The sequence below is a fragment of the Ascaphus truei genome, chromosome 16 (genome assembly GCF_040206685.1).
Source record: "Ascaphus truei isolate aAscTru1 chromosome 16, aAscTru1.hap1, whole genome shotgun sequence".
NCBI lineage: Eukaryota > Metazoa > Chordata > Amphibia > Anura > Ascaphidae > Ascaphus > Ascaphus truei.
Window position 1 is genome coordinate 52,145,714 of NC_134498.1, and position 19,494 is coordinate 52,165,207.

General features: G+C 51.4%; 1 protein-coding gene across 1 annotated transcript in view; it reads right to left on the reverse strand.

Annotated features, from left to right (window-relative positions):
- Positions 1-9,373: 9,373 nt before the first annotated feature.
- The window catches only part of NALF2 (NALCN channel auxiliary factor 2), an 88,197-nt gene continuing 78,076 nt past the window's right edge, over positions 9,374-19,494 (reverse strand). Inside the window, exons 2-3 of the mRNA XM_075573578.1 lie at positions 13,338-13,509; positions 9,374-11,220 (exon numbers count right to left, since the gene is read on the reverse strand). Coding sequence (XP_075429693.1) covers positions 10,844-11,220; positions 13,338-13,509 — 549 coding nt within the window. The 3' untranslated portion in view covers positions 9,374-10,843. The remainder of the gene's footprint in view (positions 11,221-13,337; positions 13,510-19,494) is intronic.

Sequence of the window (19,494 nt, forward strand, 5' to 3'; positions counted from 1 at the left end):
CAGTGTGCATTATATACCGTGCCATTAATCAAAATCCTTTAACTCCTAAAGGGTCTTTGTTTGTTTTCAGGGAGGATAGGATTCAAACTCTGTACCCCTAAATAGGACCATCATGGATTGTACAATGATGCTGAGTATCTCTACACACGTTTAACCTCATAACTCCGTTAGGAAACAGAATTTACAAACATAATCTGCAGAGCGTTGCCATGCCTTACATTTTGATTGCGGTCTGCCTGTCTCTTCTGCTCTCACAGCCACACCGAGCTGGGACATCACCTCCTTGGCGGGGAGTTAGGTGCACGGGGCAGAATTTTACAGGACAGTGCTATACTTTTTGAAGAACTCTAATAGTGTTATTTGGGTTTCTCTTCTTTTAGAAGCTTAATCCATTTGGAATTGGGGAGCTGTACCCAGTATTGCTTCATTTTTATTTTATGGTGAGGAAGGGGGTTCCTTGTGGTAATACAATTGAAACATTTGTATCCTCAGTCTTTGCCCTGTGACAGAACTGGTAACATCACTCTGCCTGTGCCGAGCTGCACTTACACCACAATGACGACGGTTTATTTGGTAAACCCTTTCTGCACCCTGGTGGCCTTTTTTTGCAGACATCAAAATATATACATTGTATGTTCTTTAACAATAATAAATTGCTTTTTCTAGTAACAGGATAATAGAAATCAGATACTTCCTAATCACGTGGGGACAATGAGAGAACATATTGCATCATAAGACAATTGCACAGGGCAACCTCTTGTAAGCCCTGGGACTGTCTCGGCCCAGCGCTATGTCACTTGCTTGGGCGGCTGCTCCAGGGGTCATTGTCAAGTTTTGATGTATTAGGAGTGGCCTCGTGGTAATTGTGATGTATTAGGGGTGGCCTTGTGGTAGTTGTGATGTATAGGGGTGGCCTTGTGGTACTTGTGATGTATATGGGTGGCCTCGTGGTACTTGTGATGTATATGGGTGGCCTCATTGCAGTTGTGATGTATAGGGGTGGCCTTGTGGTAGTTGTGATGTACTAGGGGTGGACAAGTGGTAGTTGTGCTGTATTAGGTGTGACATTGTGGTAGTTGTGATGTATTAGGTGTGGCATTGTGGTTGTTGCGATGCGTTAGGTGTGGCCTCGTGGTTGTTGCGATGTGTTAGGTGTGGCCTTGTGGTAATAGCACTAATGTTAGAGTGAAATAATCTGGTAAAAAAATCCCAAAACTAGCTCCTTGTGACTTTGGCAAATTAATGTATCTCCATTGTAAACGGATTATTAGTATTTGCACATCATCTCTCCCAATAGACGAGGAGCTAGTTGTTGCACTTTATAAGTTACAGTCACCATGTGATCTAGCAGGAAACATCATATCCCACAGAAATCCATCAACTGGTTAGGAATAAATGATATCTTTAACGGCTGACTTTCTTTTCAAGAAGCAGCTTTCAGGACCCACTCAAATACACCTCACGAAATTGAACTCAAAGCAACATTTTCAAACATTTGTTCACCAATAAAGTTAGCTCATCTGCTTAGGCAAGTAACTATATCTCCCATGTATGGGTCAGAAAGAAACGACACTGTAAGTTCTTCATAATAGGAATTCATTGTGTGAACGATGCACAAAAATGCATTATTTTGTTGTGCCATTTCTAATTTTTCTTTGACATTTTCTAGTAATAATTGCCTTTTTCATAATGTTTCACACTGTTAGTAAAGCAGTATGTTACATCATATTTTGTTTTCCGCTGTTAGGCTTTTGGGTCTAAATTTGTATTGTTCATATTGTAAAGTGCACGCTTTAAATGTTTGAAAAGGTGTCCCATGCCTGAGCGCTTTTACTTTACTGGTTATTGATAAGGGGTCTGGGGCTTTGAACACACCACATCAGTAGCGAGCGCGTTCCCTGATCTCCTGGGAAAGAGCAGATGGTATAGACTTGCAGGCGGTCCTGAACTGCGGCTATAGGCAAAGCTACAGAAGGAATGAGGACCACTCAAGTAAGATAACATAACTGCCACGGTGCACACTGGAGCAAGGAAGGTCCTCAGAAAGGGCCACGGCAGGGCCGAAACGTTGACCATTTGTTATTAAATCACTTATAGCACAAGTCCACGTGAGCGCTTCCTTCCTTTTCTTGCTATATGTAAAGCCACGTGCCGGAATTTGGTGGGCACTGTTAGTTAATGAACGCTGAGATCAAAGGCCTCAATTATAGCAGAAACTGCACAGATCCGGATGACGCCATCGTGGCGGCGCTACATGTGCACATGCAAACGCGTTTTGTAGCGCTACTGCAGCGAGACATGGCCAGATTGTGTGTGTGTGTTCAGATACACTGTGATTGGCCCGAGGCAGTCATGTGATGCGGCTGCCGTCTGTGAAAAACACATTCTCAGATCTCTTCATGAGACGGGAGCTTTGCAGTACGTCGCGGCGCTACCGTCGCGATTGGTATGTGCACTTTCATTGGATTCTGTTGCTTTGTTTTGAAGCTGCAGTGCGTCGCCGGCAATTTCTGGTATAATCGCGGCCTAAGGAGAACACACAAAGACCTGCTTACAATGAAAAGAAAAGCTTTAACTTTACTATGTTTAATACTGCAGAGCCTTGCATCTGTACAGTTATACGTTTGGGCCGGGATATGCCTATAAAACCCAACACATAGCATATTAAATGGCACAGGATTGCTCTGATTATTGCTGATATCAGTTTATTGACAGTCATGTCGATGTCTTATCAACAAATTTATTTATATTTTGGTGAATCACAAGACAGCTTCTTTTACACATTAATCATACATATTTCATTTGTAAACTTGTCTTGTACACTAAAAACTATAAGATAGGAATAACTTTGACTATGCTATATCTTCTTTATATGTTAGAATGGTCGGCCCCTCCAGCTGCGGCCCACCTGTGCACCCTCATTTCCTAACAAGTCCCCTCCTCTTATCCCTCAGGAAACTTCCTTTAGATATACATTACATGAACTAGTTATGGTGAAATGTGCATGTGTTTATCATGGTGAGAAGAAAATTATGGGAGGCCACCAGCTGAAATGATAACTATAGGCCAACGGCGGGCAACTCCAGTCATCAAGAGCCACCAACAGGTCAGGTTTTCAGGATATCTCTGCTTCAGCACAGGTGGCTCAATCCTTGGCTCAGTCGAAGGCTGAAGCAGGGATATCCTGAAGACCCAAACTGTTGGTAGCCCTTGAGGACAGGAGTTGGTCAATGACTGAGCCACTTATTGAGCCACCTGTGCTGAAGCAGGGATATCCTGACCTGTTGGTGGCCCTTGAGGACTGGAGTTGGCCAGTCCTGCCATAGGCAACGCATACCTTTTCTTTCTCCTGAACCGTCACCCTGAGGACAGATGTTTAGGATACAAGGATTTGAACAAACTTATATAAAAAATATTTTCTTTAAGTCTTTGGGATCAGTTCAAGGAAAAGCGTCAAATAGTTTAAATCCGTAAATAACCTTTCCTGTGTAAATGATTCTATGTTTAATGGATGTGTTAGTTTTATGGGCTGAGTAATTATTCCGTGTTCAACAGGAGGAAACACTCGGCCTGTGCCGGCCTCCTGTGACTGGGCCTGTGCCGGCCTCCTGTGACTGGGCCTGTGCCGGCCTCCTGTGACTGGGCCTGTGCCGACCTCCTGTGACTGGGCCTGTGCCGGCCTCCTGCGACTCGGCCTGTGCCGACCTCCTGTGACTGGGCCTGTGCCGACCTCCTGTGACTCGGCCTGTGACTGGGCCTGTGCCGACCTCTTGTGACTGGGCCTGTGCCGGCCTCCTGTGACTGGGCCTGTGCCGACCTCCTGTGACTGGGCCTGTGCCGACCTCCTGTGACTGGGCCTGTGCCGACCTCCTGTGACTGGGCCTGTGCCCGCCTCCTGTGACTGGGCCTGTGCCCGCCTCCTGTGACTGGGCCTGTGCCGACCTCCTGTGACTGGGCCTGTGCCGACCTCCTGTGACTGGGCCTGTGCCGACCTCCTGTGACTGGGCCTGTGCCCGCCTCCTGTGACTGGGCCTGTGCCCGCCTCCTGTGACTGGGCCTGTGCCGACCTCCTGTGACTGGGCCTGTGCCGGCCTCCTGTGACTGGGCCTGTGCCGGCCTCCTGTGACTGGGCCTGTGCCGGCCTCCTGTGACTGGGCCTGTGCCGACCTCCTGTGACTGGGCCTGTGCCGACCTCCTGTGACTGGGCCTGTGCCGACCTCCTGTGACTGGGCCTGTGCCGGCCTCCTGTGACTGGGCCTGTGCCGGCCTCCTGTGACTGGGCCTGTGCCGACCTCCTGTGACTGGACCTGTGCCGGCCTCCTGTGACTGGGCCTGTGCCGGCCTCCTGTGACTGGGCCTGTGCCGGCCTCCTGTGACTGGGCCTGTGCCGACCTCCTGTGACTGGGCCTGTGCCGACCTCCTGTGACTGGGCCTGTGCCGGCCTCCTGTGACTGGGCCTGTGCCGACCTCCTGTGACTTTGCCTGTGCCCGCCTCCTGTGACTGGGCCTGTGCCGGCCTCCTGTGACTGGGCCTGTGCCGACCTCCTGTGACTGGGTTTGTGTCGGCCTCCTGTGACTGGGCCTGTGCCCGCCTCCTGTGACTGTGCCGACCTCCTGTGACTGGGCTTGTGTCGGCCTCCTGTGACTGGGCCTGTGTCGGCCTCCTGTGACTGGGCCTGTGCCCGCCTCCTGTGACTGGGCCTGTGCCCGCCTCCTGTGACTGGGCCTGTGTCGGCCTCCTGTGACTGGGCCCCAGTTTGTTAATTGCTCAATGACTTTTGTCTGCAAGGGAGACCGTAATGAACAAAGAATGATACAACCAATTGAAATCTAATTACAACCCAATTTTGGCAATTGTAATAGTCATTAATCTAAACTAGGTTTATAGAGGGATCAGATATGGTAATAATGATTAAAGAAGCGTCCCCTAGTTTCACTGATTAAACTTTATTCTGGGTGAGTCCTGGTAAGTCATTGTGGTATAATAGGAAGCTGCTGGCACATGATATTGTGTGGTATAGAGCAGGGGGGAGCAATCTTTTCCCCTTGCGCCCTCCTGCCTGCTCTCCTCTCCCGCTCGGCTCCGGCGTCAAATGACGCAGAGGGGTCATGTGACATCACGTTGCCATGGCAACACTGTCGCGTGACCCTGCTGGGTTACCATGACAACGCATCGCTGGAAGCCAAGGTAAGTTAGTTACAGGGGCCTTGCGTGGTCCCCCCGGCATTTAATTTAAATGCCTTGGGGGAGAGCACGGGAAATTTGTAACGGCTGCCCCCCCCCCGAAATTCTCGCACATACCCCAGTTTGCGCACTCCTGGTATAACGGACAAAAATGCTGAATGAAATATCACCAGCGTGGGCACAGTGATAGTACAGACGTAGGAACCGCTGTACAGTAAACGTCAGTAATGTAACGGGTATGGAAACGAGTATGGAATTAGTAGCAAACAATTTGAGATTGTAAGAGGCCAAGGACACCTTATACCCAGCAAAGATCCTATATGCTTCGCTGTCCTGGCCGCCCAGACATAGGTAATCATTACTCATGGTGAAAATACTAGCTTATTACTGAATTTAACTAAACTGATGTTACTGGAAATCGTTCGCTTTACCCTCCAAATGCCAGATATCATAATTAACCATCTTTAGTTTTCCAATATTGGCTGTGGCCATTTTCACATACAGTATGTAAGCAGCACGACCACCATTTCCCACGCAGATCCGGAACCCACCGTTACATTGCGTATAACTGGGTGAGAAAATGGCTATTCAGTATTGAGGATATGTTGTGTTTACAAAACTTTGCTTCTGATTCCGGTGTAGTCAATCACTGGCAAAACACAAAGTGAACCTCCGCCTCCACCAAACACAATGTATGGGCCAGTTGGGAAAGCGCGGCAACTGACAAAATGGTGAACAAAACTCGCAAGCCGGCACACGGTGACTGAAGATGGAGTGGAAATGAATACAGCTGGATGGACATAACAAGCAGAGTGATGGCCACATAGAAGCTGTGAATGTGCATACACATTGGGTGTAATGATCAGGAGTGGCGGAGGAAGGATTTTGCCGGATGGCGTATATAATAATGTTCCCTCTTGGAGTTGCACACATGCACATTCCCAGCTGCTAAACATCCAGGCTTGTTACGCTGCAAGGGAATAGTTACAAGATGTGCCGGTGGCAGAATCTGGATATTTAACCCATGCAGTAAAGGAGAGGCCAGTCACTGCAGATTATAATCCTACAATGTGCTGCAGCACCTGTTTTCTACAGTGGCCCGCTGCCTAATAAATGTGTTTTTAGCACTTTGTACGTCTAATAGTTTGTATTTCAGGGGTTGATCAGGTAATAAAACTAACAAAATAACTACCAGAATAAAAATACAACAGAAATCTGAATCTGTTTTCCCCGTTCAGTCAGGTCCACATGGGGGAGGGGGGGTGTCCTGCCTTATATTATCCCTGACTGGGAGGTCAAACTGAAGGTTAAACTGTTAGGAGTAAATGGAGAATATCTGCCCTGGTTACTGCTAGTCAGAAGAAGATACCGGCACTCTTCTCATTTCAAGGCAGCTGCAATTCAGAGACTTTCTTTATATCTCAACCTGGGAAGTCTCTGCAGCAGCAGCAAGGATGCCACAGGAGTCCATGCTACGCAGATCAAGAACAAATAGATTTATACCAGGTCTGAGGATACTGAAGGAGAATTGGACACAAGGCAGAGATACCCAGGGGGTTTAAAGGCAGCGTGCAGGGTTTTGGAATATTTTTTTAAACACTATCTTCCTTTACCTCAGGCACCAAGATAAGATTGTAAGCTCTGGGGCAGAGGCTCATGCCTAGAAGCCCCTATGTAAAGCACGGCACGTTGTGCAGCAGTATATAGAATTGTGTGGGTATATCATGTAAGGCACAGGCCGCTGGCATGCACTCTTACTACCAGCATGCACACGCCGTTCTGTAAACCAGGGCCAAACCCATGGCAGCTAATCGTGAAAACACCGGTGGGATCTGATATCCGAGATCCAAAATGTTTTTAAGAAATAACTTTTTCTCACGAAGAATGGTTTATTCCGCACCATTTGTGTGGGACTTCTTGCAGTATCCACAGAACATCCCTGCACATACTGCTGACATGAAGCCGTGGCGCACACGCGTGATCTGGGTATGTTGCTCCATCGTTACTCTTTGCAGAGAAGGTAACAAGCAGCATTACATTTGACAATTTAAAACTAAAAACATGTACATATTTATATGCATTTTTTGCATAGTTTTCTCACTTGTATCAAATTTTAGCAACTGTGGAACACCGTGTGGCCCCCTAGCAAGTAAGAATGTGCCCTGCCAAAAGCACACAGCGACACTCTGTACTCCCTTCTCTGTGCAGGGAGTGGAAAGGGATTAACGGGTCACGATATATCCACCATAGAGGCAGCTCGGGCAAAAATCCCCATTGATTTACAATGCTCCGAGCTGCCACTGGGTGGCTAACCCAGGGGTGAGCAACTCCAGTCCTCAAGGGCCACCAACAGGTCAGGTTTTCAGGATGTCGCTGCTTCAACACAGGTGGCTCAATCAGTGGCTCAGTCGAAGGCTGCAATGCCTGTGCTGAAGGAGGGATAGCCTGAAAACCCGACCTGTTGGCCGCCCTGCACTAAGGTAAGTGTCTGAGAGGATACACAGTGCATATCAACTGAAAAGAATTGAGGAGTTTTGATATCAATGTTGCAGATTTCATATTCCACATTTGAATGAATTTCAGCCGCGTATGTCGCCTGCCACCATTGTCCCGGTATCTCTGCTGAAGCATGCGGCCCTGCATTACACTGCTTTCCACTGTCCCAGTCAGTTTGATACTCCTGATTCTCCTGCGCATATCAATTCATAGAGCCCAGCACTTTGTCAATGCATATGAGAATTATGCACCACCTTCCCGCCTAACCAAAGTGTAATATGACACAACGTTATCCTTATTTTCAATTGTTTCTAGAGGGCTATTGCGAAGACACATAAAACCTGTCTTCATAATAACATGACAAATGATTTCTTTCTAGTATCATGGGCATTTGAACCAGATTCCTTTTACATTTTTGAATAGACTCGCCGTAAAAGGCCTATGTACTAAGCTCATACTTGCGTTTGCGGGGGCAGTAGTGCAAACCATAAAACGTGCATCGTATTTATAAAGGTCGTTGTGTGACTTCACACATATGACGCATAGTTGTCGCTTGAAATTAATTTTGCCGCATTGCGCCATGCCGAATACCAGATTAATACAACATAAATTAAAATAGAATGATGTTTTTTTTTTTTTATTTAGAAGGAACTAATATTAGCAAATATAAATTACTCATGTAATATTATTTATATTAGCCATACTGTTCAAATAGTACTTTTTATTAACCTAATATATATAGTTTTTTTTACTATATTTGATACATAGCAACTTAGCGCAGAATTATCAATATAATCAGACTTTTGGGGTTTATACCAGGTTCAACTTGGCCGATGATTTTGACACTTTTTTTTTTGGTGCACAAATACTATTTTTAAAGTACATTTACATGAGTGCATAATGCGCACGCCATTTTTATACACACACCATTTTTTAAGCTTAAGGCGCACGCAGAGAAAAATATGTTTTGTACATATGTGCCATAAATGCGCGTAAATCTGAGAGCGACGTGCGTCAAAGGTACGGCAACACTTTTATTTGCAACACTTAGTACATAGGCCCAGAGAGTTCTTCATAAAAACAGACTTATAACCAATGGGGCGGGCAACTCCAGTCCTCAAGAGCTACCAACAGGTCAGGTTTTCAGGATATCCCTGCTTCAACACAGTGGATCACTCAGTGGCTCAGTCTTAGGCCGCGCTTATAGTGCCGGCGACGCGACCGATGACTGCACCATCGCCATTGCGAAAGTTATATTTTAAGTTTAGGCGACGTCACTGGCTGCAAGGCCAGTGACGTCACAAAAGGGGAAGGGCAAAGGCACGGAGGAGCTCCTGATTGGCCGCAAGGGGAGACCGTCGCCGAAAAAATCAAATATCAGTGACTGCCAGATTTTTGGTAGCACTGTCGCTCCGTCGCTTTGTCGCGTGCACTATAAGCGCCGACGACGGCGACAATGCATTTGTTTTGACGCAACGGTCGCGTCGCCGGCACTATAAGCGCAGCCTTAGACTGCACCACCTGTGCTGAAGCAGGGATATCCTGTAAACCTGACCTGTTGGTAGCTCTTGAGGACTGGAGTTGCATATCCCTGTCATGCACTAATTAATTCGTGAATTTGAGGATTCTCAAGTTAGTAATTGGATTATTTCACAGTTTTATCTAAATCAGTGTGAGCCTTGGGTAGCTGTATACAGGATAACATGTTTATTTTCATTGGTGTAAAAATTATCCCCCCTGCGAACAATGCAACTGTGTAATTGCTAAACAGCATTTACTGCAGCTGCCAATGTAATCAGAGTGCATTGTCAGTCCGATTTGGTAGCTGAGAGCTACTTACATATGTTACTATGTAGAAGTCTTCAATTAAATGCTTGACATGTAAATATGGGATATGGAATAATTTCAGCCAGTCGGCAGTTACAATCCTATATGTCACCTATATGTCATTGCTTTCACTCAGAACCAAGGGGACAGCACAGAAAAAGGGCCAAGAGGAAAAGAATTTCCATAACCAGGCCCTTCATTCCTCCGCATTATCTCCCCTCCTTTATTTCGTGGTTAGAACTTTGATAACGTTGCAGTCTAACTCCAGATGGGACGTGTCCCTTTCTGTGATAAGCTAAAAGATTCAAAACTTTAAAATTGTCTCACCATCAACTTTTACGGTGACCTTGTGGCTCCAAAGATGGAAGACTTATTGGTCCAGTTCTACTTGATATATTTGCTTCTTTCTCAAAGTATTGTATGATTTGTAACCTTATTTTTCCTATTGAGATTAAAGCATTAAAACCCGGACTGGATCAGCATGTCCTACCATGCTGAAATGATGTTGCGTTCCTATAGACATCCTACATATCTCTCTAGAACTTCTTACATCAAGCTCTCGAGTTGTTGCCAAAGTCAAGATGCCCATCCTTTCACCTTGCGGCACCTCAAGTGATTCACTTCTATTTTTTGCACATTCTGGCAATGTTTTATAATGTGGCTCCTCATTCCTGACAATTTGTGACCAGCATTAATTGTAACTATGATTCCCTGTGACTAGTGTGTGACTTCCTGTAAATGATTATAATATCTATGCAGAATATCTTTATCCATCAGATCTCTTCCAATTATAGCCTGGCTTCATGACATTAAACTTTATACCACTTTTTGTTCATGGTACTATTATATCTGCCAATTAACCTTAGACTGCTCACTAGCCAGGCCAGCTTCAGATCAGCATGACCAAGAATACATTCAGGGCAGCACCAAAGCACTTAGCATCCACCAATAATAAGGCTCGGCAGTCATGTCTGACAGGCTCAAACAACTGTTGATATTATTTACCATGGAGTGACATGTACGTAATTGGCCAGGCATTCATTCCACACTTGCACTCTTTAAAGTGATGCTGGACCACTCAAATCTTACTCTGCCCCACATTGCCTCTGTTTCACACAAGTAATATTTCAAGGCCACTGACACAGAACCCTTCTCAAAGTTGTGTCTCACCGGCCCACTGACCCAGAGGACTCGTTTTGTGTTTTAGCCAGACTGCACCGTGGTTAGCCGCTTCTCGGGGCACTCTGCCAGTGCCTCCAGGCCAAGGAAAGGAGCATACCCTTTGGGAGGAACCAATCCCAACCTTCTGAGTTTTCCAAATGCAATTCCACGCGGTCACTCCTCACGTGCCGATGTCTCTTCCATGCCAGGCATGGATTCGAAGCTCACCCCGTCCTGCACAGCCGAGAAGGAGGCCATGGTGTGGAGCAGCATAAGCACTAGCACGCACAGCCTCAGTCTTGTGTTTCCGAGGCGGGATCCCGCTGAGACCGGCAGCAGAGACGGGTGGTGGTGATGGTGGTAGGGATGCAGGTGATGGTGCCGATGGTGATGGTGCTGGTGGTTTCGACTGTGGTGTTGGTAATACATGGACTGGGAGTTCGAAGATTTGGTTGATGTGTTGTTGTTTCCGCTCCCCGGAGTGTTACAGGAACGCCATCGGACATCGCAGCACTCCGCCTCTGTGTTGGACATATGATTTTCTAGCAAATCTGTTAGGAACAGAAAGGAAGAACTGAATGAGAAAGGATTGCTGTGCCCATGAGCTGCATATCCTCTCACAGATGGAACGCTTCACTATAAGAGCAGGAGATAGGGACTAAAGACTTCTCTCTATTGGTTTGTGAATTGCTTCTAGGAAGCCAGTGACTGGCAACCTATCCTCTCAGAATAAGAAACTTGGGGTATATACATTAATACAGTAAGACGGGACACAGTGGACAGACATAGAGGTGACAGAGACAGAGGAAAGGGAAGGGCATTGGCAGAGAAGAGAGAGTCGCATTGATAAACAGCATGGAGAATAAAGATAGAAGACAGAGATAGGACAGCTAAGACATGCAGAGTTGTAACAAGCAGGTTTTAGTTACTTCCTGCAGTGTCAGGCAGAAGGTTTCAGTTGTATTAAAAGCTCAGGGACAAACTAATACAATTAGGGGTTTACTGAATCCTCGGTCATTCTGAATCCCGTGCCTTGGAAAAAGTTACACAGCTTGTCTAAACCTCTGATAAATCTCCGGCAGGATTGGGGAGGAGAGGCCCAATTCTTGCTCTGTGAGGCTATTCAGCCCCCCCAGCAGTGAAAGGGTCACACAGATGTTTGACCTTACAAACATGATGATTTTGGATTGGAGTCAATGTAAATATATTCTTAAAAGTAGAGTTTTCCTTCAACGGTCACTGGAGAGAAATACCGGAAACAAGGAAAAGTCCAGTGAGAGACACGAAGTGCTGAAGGAAACATACAGCATTGTTACAGGACAAACATTATCTAGAATTATTACTACCCAAGAATAAGGGGGAGAGCTACTGATCCACATGGTACCACTAAAATAAGCTCACTTAACAAAATACAAATTAAGTGGGGTCTACAGAAATATGTCACATGTACAAATAAGGAGTGAGTATCACCACACCAGACAGAGCTTACTTTGGTACATCTGTAACCGCAGCACACACATGCCCAGATCCACAGAGGTCAATTACTGACTTAACGAGGCATTTTCGTCCTGTAACAACGCTGTGTATCATCAGAGCTCAGTAACGTCATGTTTTCGGGTGGGCATTCCGTTAAGTTGTGTTTTGTTCAGAGGCCTCTCTCTACGTGTTGTATAATAATATGTTCTTGTAAAGCTATAGCTGCTAGTTTTACGTAGCGCTTTAGAGACATTTTGCTGAAACAGTCACTGCCCCGTGGAGCTTACAATCTAGGTTTTGGTGCCTGAGGCACAGGGAAATAAAGTGTCTTGCCCAAGATCATAAGGAGCTGAACCCAGGAATTGAGCCAGGTTTTCCTGCTTTACACTCAGTGCCAGTCAGTGTCGTTACTCACTGAGCCGTCCTTCTCGTATAAAGAAGTGTTTGTGGAGGTATATAGGTCATTTGGTACTTTTTGCTACAATTTCAGGGTCTGGATGGGAGTGACACCCCCTTTAGGTAAACGCCAGGCATGCTATTTTAAGTTAATGCGAGGCAGTGCTATATTAACATCGCATTAAGCCTAAAATAATCAGATATACAACAGCTGTTGTTTCTGCATATAATTAGCTTTGTGGATATGTGTTAACCTCAGGAAAAATAATGTCTGTTAATGATTTTGATAATGGCTCGTTATTAGCACTGAGTTAACGGACCTTTGTAGTTCTGAGCCAAAGAACCTAGAAAAGAGGCAGTTATAACAGGTGCTCTTTATACCACTCTGCCAAGAAGAGCACCTATAGTGGTACAGAGTTTACCAACTGGAACAGCTACGTGACCGTTACACCCTAAACGTTCGAACTGAGGGGAATATGAGAGTGGTTTTCAGTTGACTCAAGGACATACTGTACAAAGAGGATGGAGGGAAAGAAACACCAATATTAGTCTGTTTTGGAAACTGGTGGGTAAACGTAGAGCTACTTCTTTCCTGCAAGAGTAGTACAGACATGGAATCATCTTACAGCAGAAGGGGACGGGGTGACGGGGTAAGAGGAAACTTGAAATATTTTGGCTTGGCACAGAATTGATTTATGAAATACAGAGTAGTAACCCAAGATAAAGCCAGCGTGTGTTTTCATAGTGTCCGTGTTTTCCTCGAGCAGCGCCCCCCTCACTGCACACCAGTTCTCACCTGCACAGATGAAGCCAGGTAACCCTCCATAGATCAGTTCATCATTGTCAGGTAGGATGAAGGGGCAGCGGGTCTGCACCTCCAGGCAGTACTGCTTGCAGGGAATGCGACGGCGGCACTGCCGCTGGGTCACGTTGAAATACTCCGAGCACATCCAGGCTTTGTAGACAGCCTGAGGAAGGAGCAGAGCAGTGAGACGGAGCAGTGAGGCGGAGCAGTGACACGCAGTGAGACGGAGCAGTGACGCGCAGTGAGACGGAGCAGTGACGCGCAGTGACATGGAGCAGTGAGGCGGAGCAGTGACGCGCAGTGAGACAGAGCAGTGAGGCGGAGCAGTGACGCGCAGTGACATGGAGCAGTGAGGCGGAGCAGTGACGCGCAGTGACATGGAGCAGTGAGGCGGAGCAGTGACGCGCAGTGACATGGAGCAGTGAGGCGGAGCAGTGACGCGCAGTGACATGGAGCAGTGAGGCGGAGCAGTGATGCGCAGTGAGACGGAGCAGTGAGACGCAGTGAGGAGAAGCAGTGAGACGCAGTGACACGGAGCAGTGAGGCGGAGCAGTGACGCGCAGTGAGGCGGAGCAGTGAGACGCAGTGACATGGAGCAGTGAGGCGGAGCAGTGACGCGCAGTGAGACGGAGCAGTGACGCGCAGTGAGACGGAGCAGTGACGCACAGTGAGGCGGAGCAGTGACGCGCAGTGAGACGGAGCAGTGACGCGCAGTGAGGCGGAGCAGTGACGCGCAGTGAGATGGAGCAGTGACGCACAGTAAGGCGTAGCAGTGACGCGCAGTGAGGCGGAGCAGTGACATGCAGTGAGATGGAGCAGTGATGCGCAGTGATACGGAGCAGTGACGCGCAGTGAGACGGAGCAGTGAAGTGCAGTGAGACGAAGCAGTGACGCGCAGTAAGGCGGAGCAGTGACACGCAGTGAGACGGAGCAGTGAGGTGGAGCAGTGACGTGCCGTGAGGCGGAGCAGTGACACGCAGTGAAACGGAGCAGTGAGACGGAGCAGTGACGCGCAGTGAGACGAAGCAGTGCAGTGAGACGAAGCAGTGACGCGCAGTAAGGCGGAGCAGTGACGTGCCGTGAGGGGGAGCAGTGACGTGCAGTGAGGCGGAGCAGTGACGCGCAGTGAGACGGAGCAGTGACGCGCAGTGAGACGGAGCAGTGACGCACAGTGAGACGGAGCAGTGACGCGCAGTGAGGCGGAGCAGTGACGCGCATTGAGACGGAGCAGTGATGCGCTGTGAGACGGAGCAGTGGGGCAGTGGAACAGTGAGGCGGAGCAGTGACGCGCAGTGAGACGGAGCAGTGACGCGGAGCAGTGAGGCGGAGCAGTGAGACGCAGTGAGGAGAAGCAGTGACGCGCAGTGAGACTGAGCATTGACGCGCAGTGAGGCGGAGCAGTGATGCGCAGTGAGACAGAGTAGTGGGGCAGTGGGACAGTGAGGCGGAGCAGTGACGCGCAGTGAGACAGAGCAGTGGGGCAGTGAGGCGGAGCAGTGATGCGCAGTGAGACAGAGCAGTGGGGCAGTGGTACACTGAGGCGGAGCAGTGAGGCGGAGCAGTGAGACGCAGTGAGGAGAACCAGTGACGTGCAGTGAGACGGAGCAATGACGCGCAGTGAGGTGGAGCAGTGAGGCGCAGTGAGGCGGAGCAGTGATGCGCAGTGAGGTGGAGCAGTGAGGCGCAGTGAGGCGGAGCAGTGACGCGCAGTGAGACGGAGCAGTGACGCGCAGTGAGGCGGATCACTGACGCGCAGTGAGGTGGAGCAGTGAGACGCAGTGAGGAGAAGCAGTGACGCGCAGTGAGATTGAGCAGTGACGCGCAGTGAGGCGGAGCAGTGACGCGCAGTGGGCCGGAGCAGTGAGACGCAGTGAGGAGAAGCAGTGAGACGCAGTGACACGGAGCAGTGAGGCGGAGCAGTGACGCGCAGTGAGGCGGAGCAGTGAGACGCAGTGACATGGAGCAGTGAGGCGGAGCAGTGACGCGCAGTGAGACGGAGCAGTGACGCGCAGTGAGACGGAGCAGTGACGCGCAGTGAGACGGAGCAGTGTCGTGCAGTGAGGCGGAGCAGTGACGCGCAGTGAGACGGAGCAGTGACGCGCAGTGAGACGGAGCAGTGACGCGCAGTGAGACGGACCAGTGACGCGCAGTGAGACGGACCAGTGACGCGCAGTGAGACGGAGCAGTGACGCGCAGTGAGACGGAGCAGTGACGCGCAGTGAGACGAGCAGTGACGCGCAGTGAGACGGAGCAGTGACGTGCAGTGAGGCGGAGCAGTGACGCGCATTGAGGCGGAGCAGTGACGCGCAGTGAGGCGGAGCAGTGACGCGCAGTGAGGCGGAGCAGTGACGCGCAGTGAGGCGGAGCAGTGACGCGCAGTGAGGCGGAGCAGTGACGCGCAGTGAGACGGAGCAGTGACGCGCAGTGTGACGGAGCAGTGACGCGCAGTGAGGCGGAGCAGTGATGCGCAGTGAGGCGGAGCAGTGGGGCAGTGGGACAGTGACGCGCAGTGAGACGGAGCAGTGAGGCGGAGCAGTGAGACGCAGTGTGGAGAAGCAGTGACGCGCAGTGAGACTGAGCATTGACGCGCAGTGAGGCGGAGCAGTGATGCGCAGTGAGACAGAGTAGTGGGGCAGTGGGACAGTGAGGCGGAGCAGTGACGAGCAGTGAGACAGAGCAGTGGGGCAGTGAGGCGGAGCAGTGATGCGCAGTGAGACAGAGCAGTGGGGCAGTGGTACACTGAGGCGGAGCAGTGAGGCGGAGCAGTGAGACGCAGTGAGGAGAAGCAGTGACGCGCAGTGAGACGGAGCAATGACGCACAGTGAGGTGGAGCTGTGAGGCGCTGTGAGGCGGAGCAGTGATGCGCAGTGAGGTGGAGCAGTGAGGCGCAGTGAGGCGGAGCAGTGACGCGCAGTGAGGCGGAGCAGTGACGCATGGTGAGGCGGAGCAGTGAAGTGCAGTGAGACGAAGCAGTGAAGTGCAGTGAGACGGTGCAGTGACGCGCAGTAAGGGGGAGCAGTGACGTGCAGTGAGGCGGAGCAGTGACGCGCAGTGAGACGGAGCAGTGACGCGCAGTGAGACGGAGCAGTGACGCGCAGTGAGACGGAGCAGTGACGCGCAGTGAGGCGGAGCAGTGACGCGCATTGAGACGGAGCAGTGATGCGCTGTGAGACGGAGCAGTGGGGCAGTGGAACAGTGAGGCGGAGCAGTGACGCGCAGTGAGACGGAGCAGTGACGCGGAGCAGTGAGGCGGAGCAGTGAGACGCAGTGAGGAGAAGCAGTGACGCGCAGTGAGACTGAGCATTGACGCGCAGTGAGGCGGAGCAGTGATGCGCAGTGAGACAGAGTAGTGGGGCAGTGGGACAGTGAGGCGGAGCAGTGACGCGCAGTGAGACAGAGCAGTGGGGCAGTGAGGCGGAGCAGTGATGCGCAGTGAGACAGAGCAGTGGGGCAGTGGTACACTGAGGCGGAGCAGTGAGGCGGAGCAGTGAGACGCAGTGAGGAGAACCAGTGACGTGCAGTGAGACGGAGCAATGACGCGCAGTGAGGTGGAGCAGTGAGGCGCAGTGAGGCGGAGCAGTGATGCGCAGTGAGGTGGAGCAGTGAGGCGCAGTGAGGCGGAGCAGTGACGCGCAGTGAGACGGAGCAGTGACGCGCAGTGAGGCGGATCACTGACGCGCAGTGAGGTGGAGCAGTGAGACGCAGTGAGGAGAAGCAGTGACGCGCAGTGAGATTGAGCAGTGACGCGCAGTGAGGCGGAGCAGTGACGCGCAGTGGGCCGGAGCAGTGAGACGCAGTGAGGAGAAGCAGTGAGACGCAGTGACACGGAGCAGTGAGGCGGAGCAGTGACGCGCAGTGAGGCGGAGCAGTGAGACGCAGTGACATGGAGCAGTGAGGCGGAGCAGTGACGCGCAGTGAGACGGAGCAGTGACGCGCAGTGAGACGGAGCAGTGACGCGCAGTGAGACGGAGCAGTGTCGTGCAGTGAGGCGGAGCAGTGACGCGCAGTGAGACGGAGCAGTGACGCGCAGTGAGACGGAGCAGTGACGCGCAGTGAGACGGACCAGTGACGCGCAGTGAGACGGACCAGTGACGCGCAGTGAGACGGAGCAGTGACGCGCAGTGAGACGGAGCAGTGACGCGCAGTGAGACGAGCAGTGACGCGCAGTGAGACGGAGCAGTGACGTGCAGTGAGGCGGAGCAGTGACGCGCATTGAGGCGGAGCAGTGACGCGCAGTGAGGCGGAGCAGTGACGCGCAGTGAGGCGGAGCAGTGACGCGCAGTGAGGCGGAGCAGTGACGCGCAGTGAGGCGGAGCAGTGACGCGCAGTGAGACGGAGCAGTGACGCGCAGTGTGACGGAGCAGTGACGCGCAGTGAGGCGGAGCAGTGATGCGCAGTGAGGCGGAGCAGTGGGGCAGTGGGACAGTGACGCGCAGTGAGACGGAGCAGTGAGGCGGAGCAGTGAGACGCAGTGTGGAGAAGCAGTGACGCGCAGTGAGACTGAGCATTGACGCGCAGTGAGGCGGAGCAGTGATGCGCAGTGAGACAGAGTAGTGGGGCAGTGGGACAGTGAGGCGGAGCAGTGACGAGCAGTGAGACAGAGCAGTGGGGCAGTGAGGCGGAGCAGTGATGCGCAGTGAGACAGAGCAGTGGGGCAGTGGTACACTGAGGCGGAGCAGTGAGGCGGAGCAGTGAGACGCAGTGAGGAGAAGCAGTGACGCGCAGTGAGACGGAGCAATGATGCACAGTGAGGTGGAGCTGTGAGGCGCTGTGAGGCGGAGCAGTGATGCGCAGTGAGGTGGAGCAGTGAGGCGCAGTGAGGCGGAGCAGTGACGCGCAGTGAGGCGGAGCAGTGACGCATGGTGAGGCGGAGCAGTGAAGTGCAGTGAGACGAAGCAGTGAAGTGCAGTGAGACGGTGCAGTGACGCGCAGTAAGGAGTGAGACGGAGCAGTAAGGCGCAGTGAGACGGAGCAGTAAGGCGCAGTGAGTTGGAGCAGTGACATGCAGTGAGACGGACAGTGACGCGCAGTGAGACGGAGCAGTGAAGTGCAGTGAGACGGAGCAGTGAAGTGCAGTGAGACGGAGCAGTGACGCGCAGTAAGGCGGAGCAGTGACGTGCCGTGAGGCGGAGCAGTGACGCGCAGTGAGGCGGAGCAGTGACGCGCAGTGAGGCGGAGCAGTGACGCGCAGTGAGACGGAGCAGTGACGCGCAGTGACGCGCAGTGACGCGCATTGAGGCGGAGCAGTGACGCGCAGTGAGGCGGAGCAGTGACGCACAGTGAGGCGGAGCAGTGACGCATGGTGAGGCGGAGCAGTGAAGTGCAGTGAGACAGAGCAGTGAAGTGCAGTGAGACGGAGCAGTGAAGTGCAGTGAGACGAAGCAGTGAAGTGCAGTGAGACGGAGCAGTGACGCGCAGTGAGACGGAGCAGTAAGGCGCAGTGAGACGGAGCAGTAAGGCGCAGAGAGGCGGAGCAGTGACACGCAGTGAGACGGAGCAGTGACGCGCAGTGAGACGGAACAGTGAAGTGCAGTGAGGCGGAGCAGTGACGCGCAGTGAGACGGAGCAGTGACGCGCAGTGAGACGGAGCAGTGACGTGCCATGAGGCGTAGCAGTGACGCGCAGTGAGATGGAGCAGTAATGTGCAGTGAGATGGAGCAGTCAGTCGGAGCAGAAAGGCGCAGTAAGTTGGAGCAGGGACACGCAGTGAGGCGGAGCAGTGACGCGCAGTGAGGCGGAGCAGTGAGACGCAGTGACATGGAGCAGTGAGGCGGAGCAGTGACGCGCAGTGAGACGGAGCAGTGACGCGCAGTGAGACGGAGCAGTGACGCGCAGTGAGACGGAGCAGTGTCGCGCAATGAGGCGGAGCAGTGACGCGCAGTGAGACGGAGCAGTGACGCGCAGTGAGACGGAGCAGTGACGCGCAGTGAGACGGAGCAGTGACGCGCAGTGAGGCGGAGCAGTGACGCGCAGTGAGACGGAGCAGTGAAGCGCAGTGAGACGGAGAAGTGACGCGCAGTGAGACGGAGCAGTGACGCGCAGTGAGACGGAGCAGTGACGCGCAGTGACGCGTAGTGTAGACGGAGCAGTGATGTGCAGTGACGCGTAGTGTAGACAGAGCAGTGACGCGCAGTGAGACGGAGCAGTG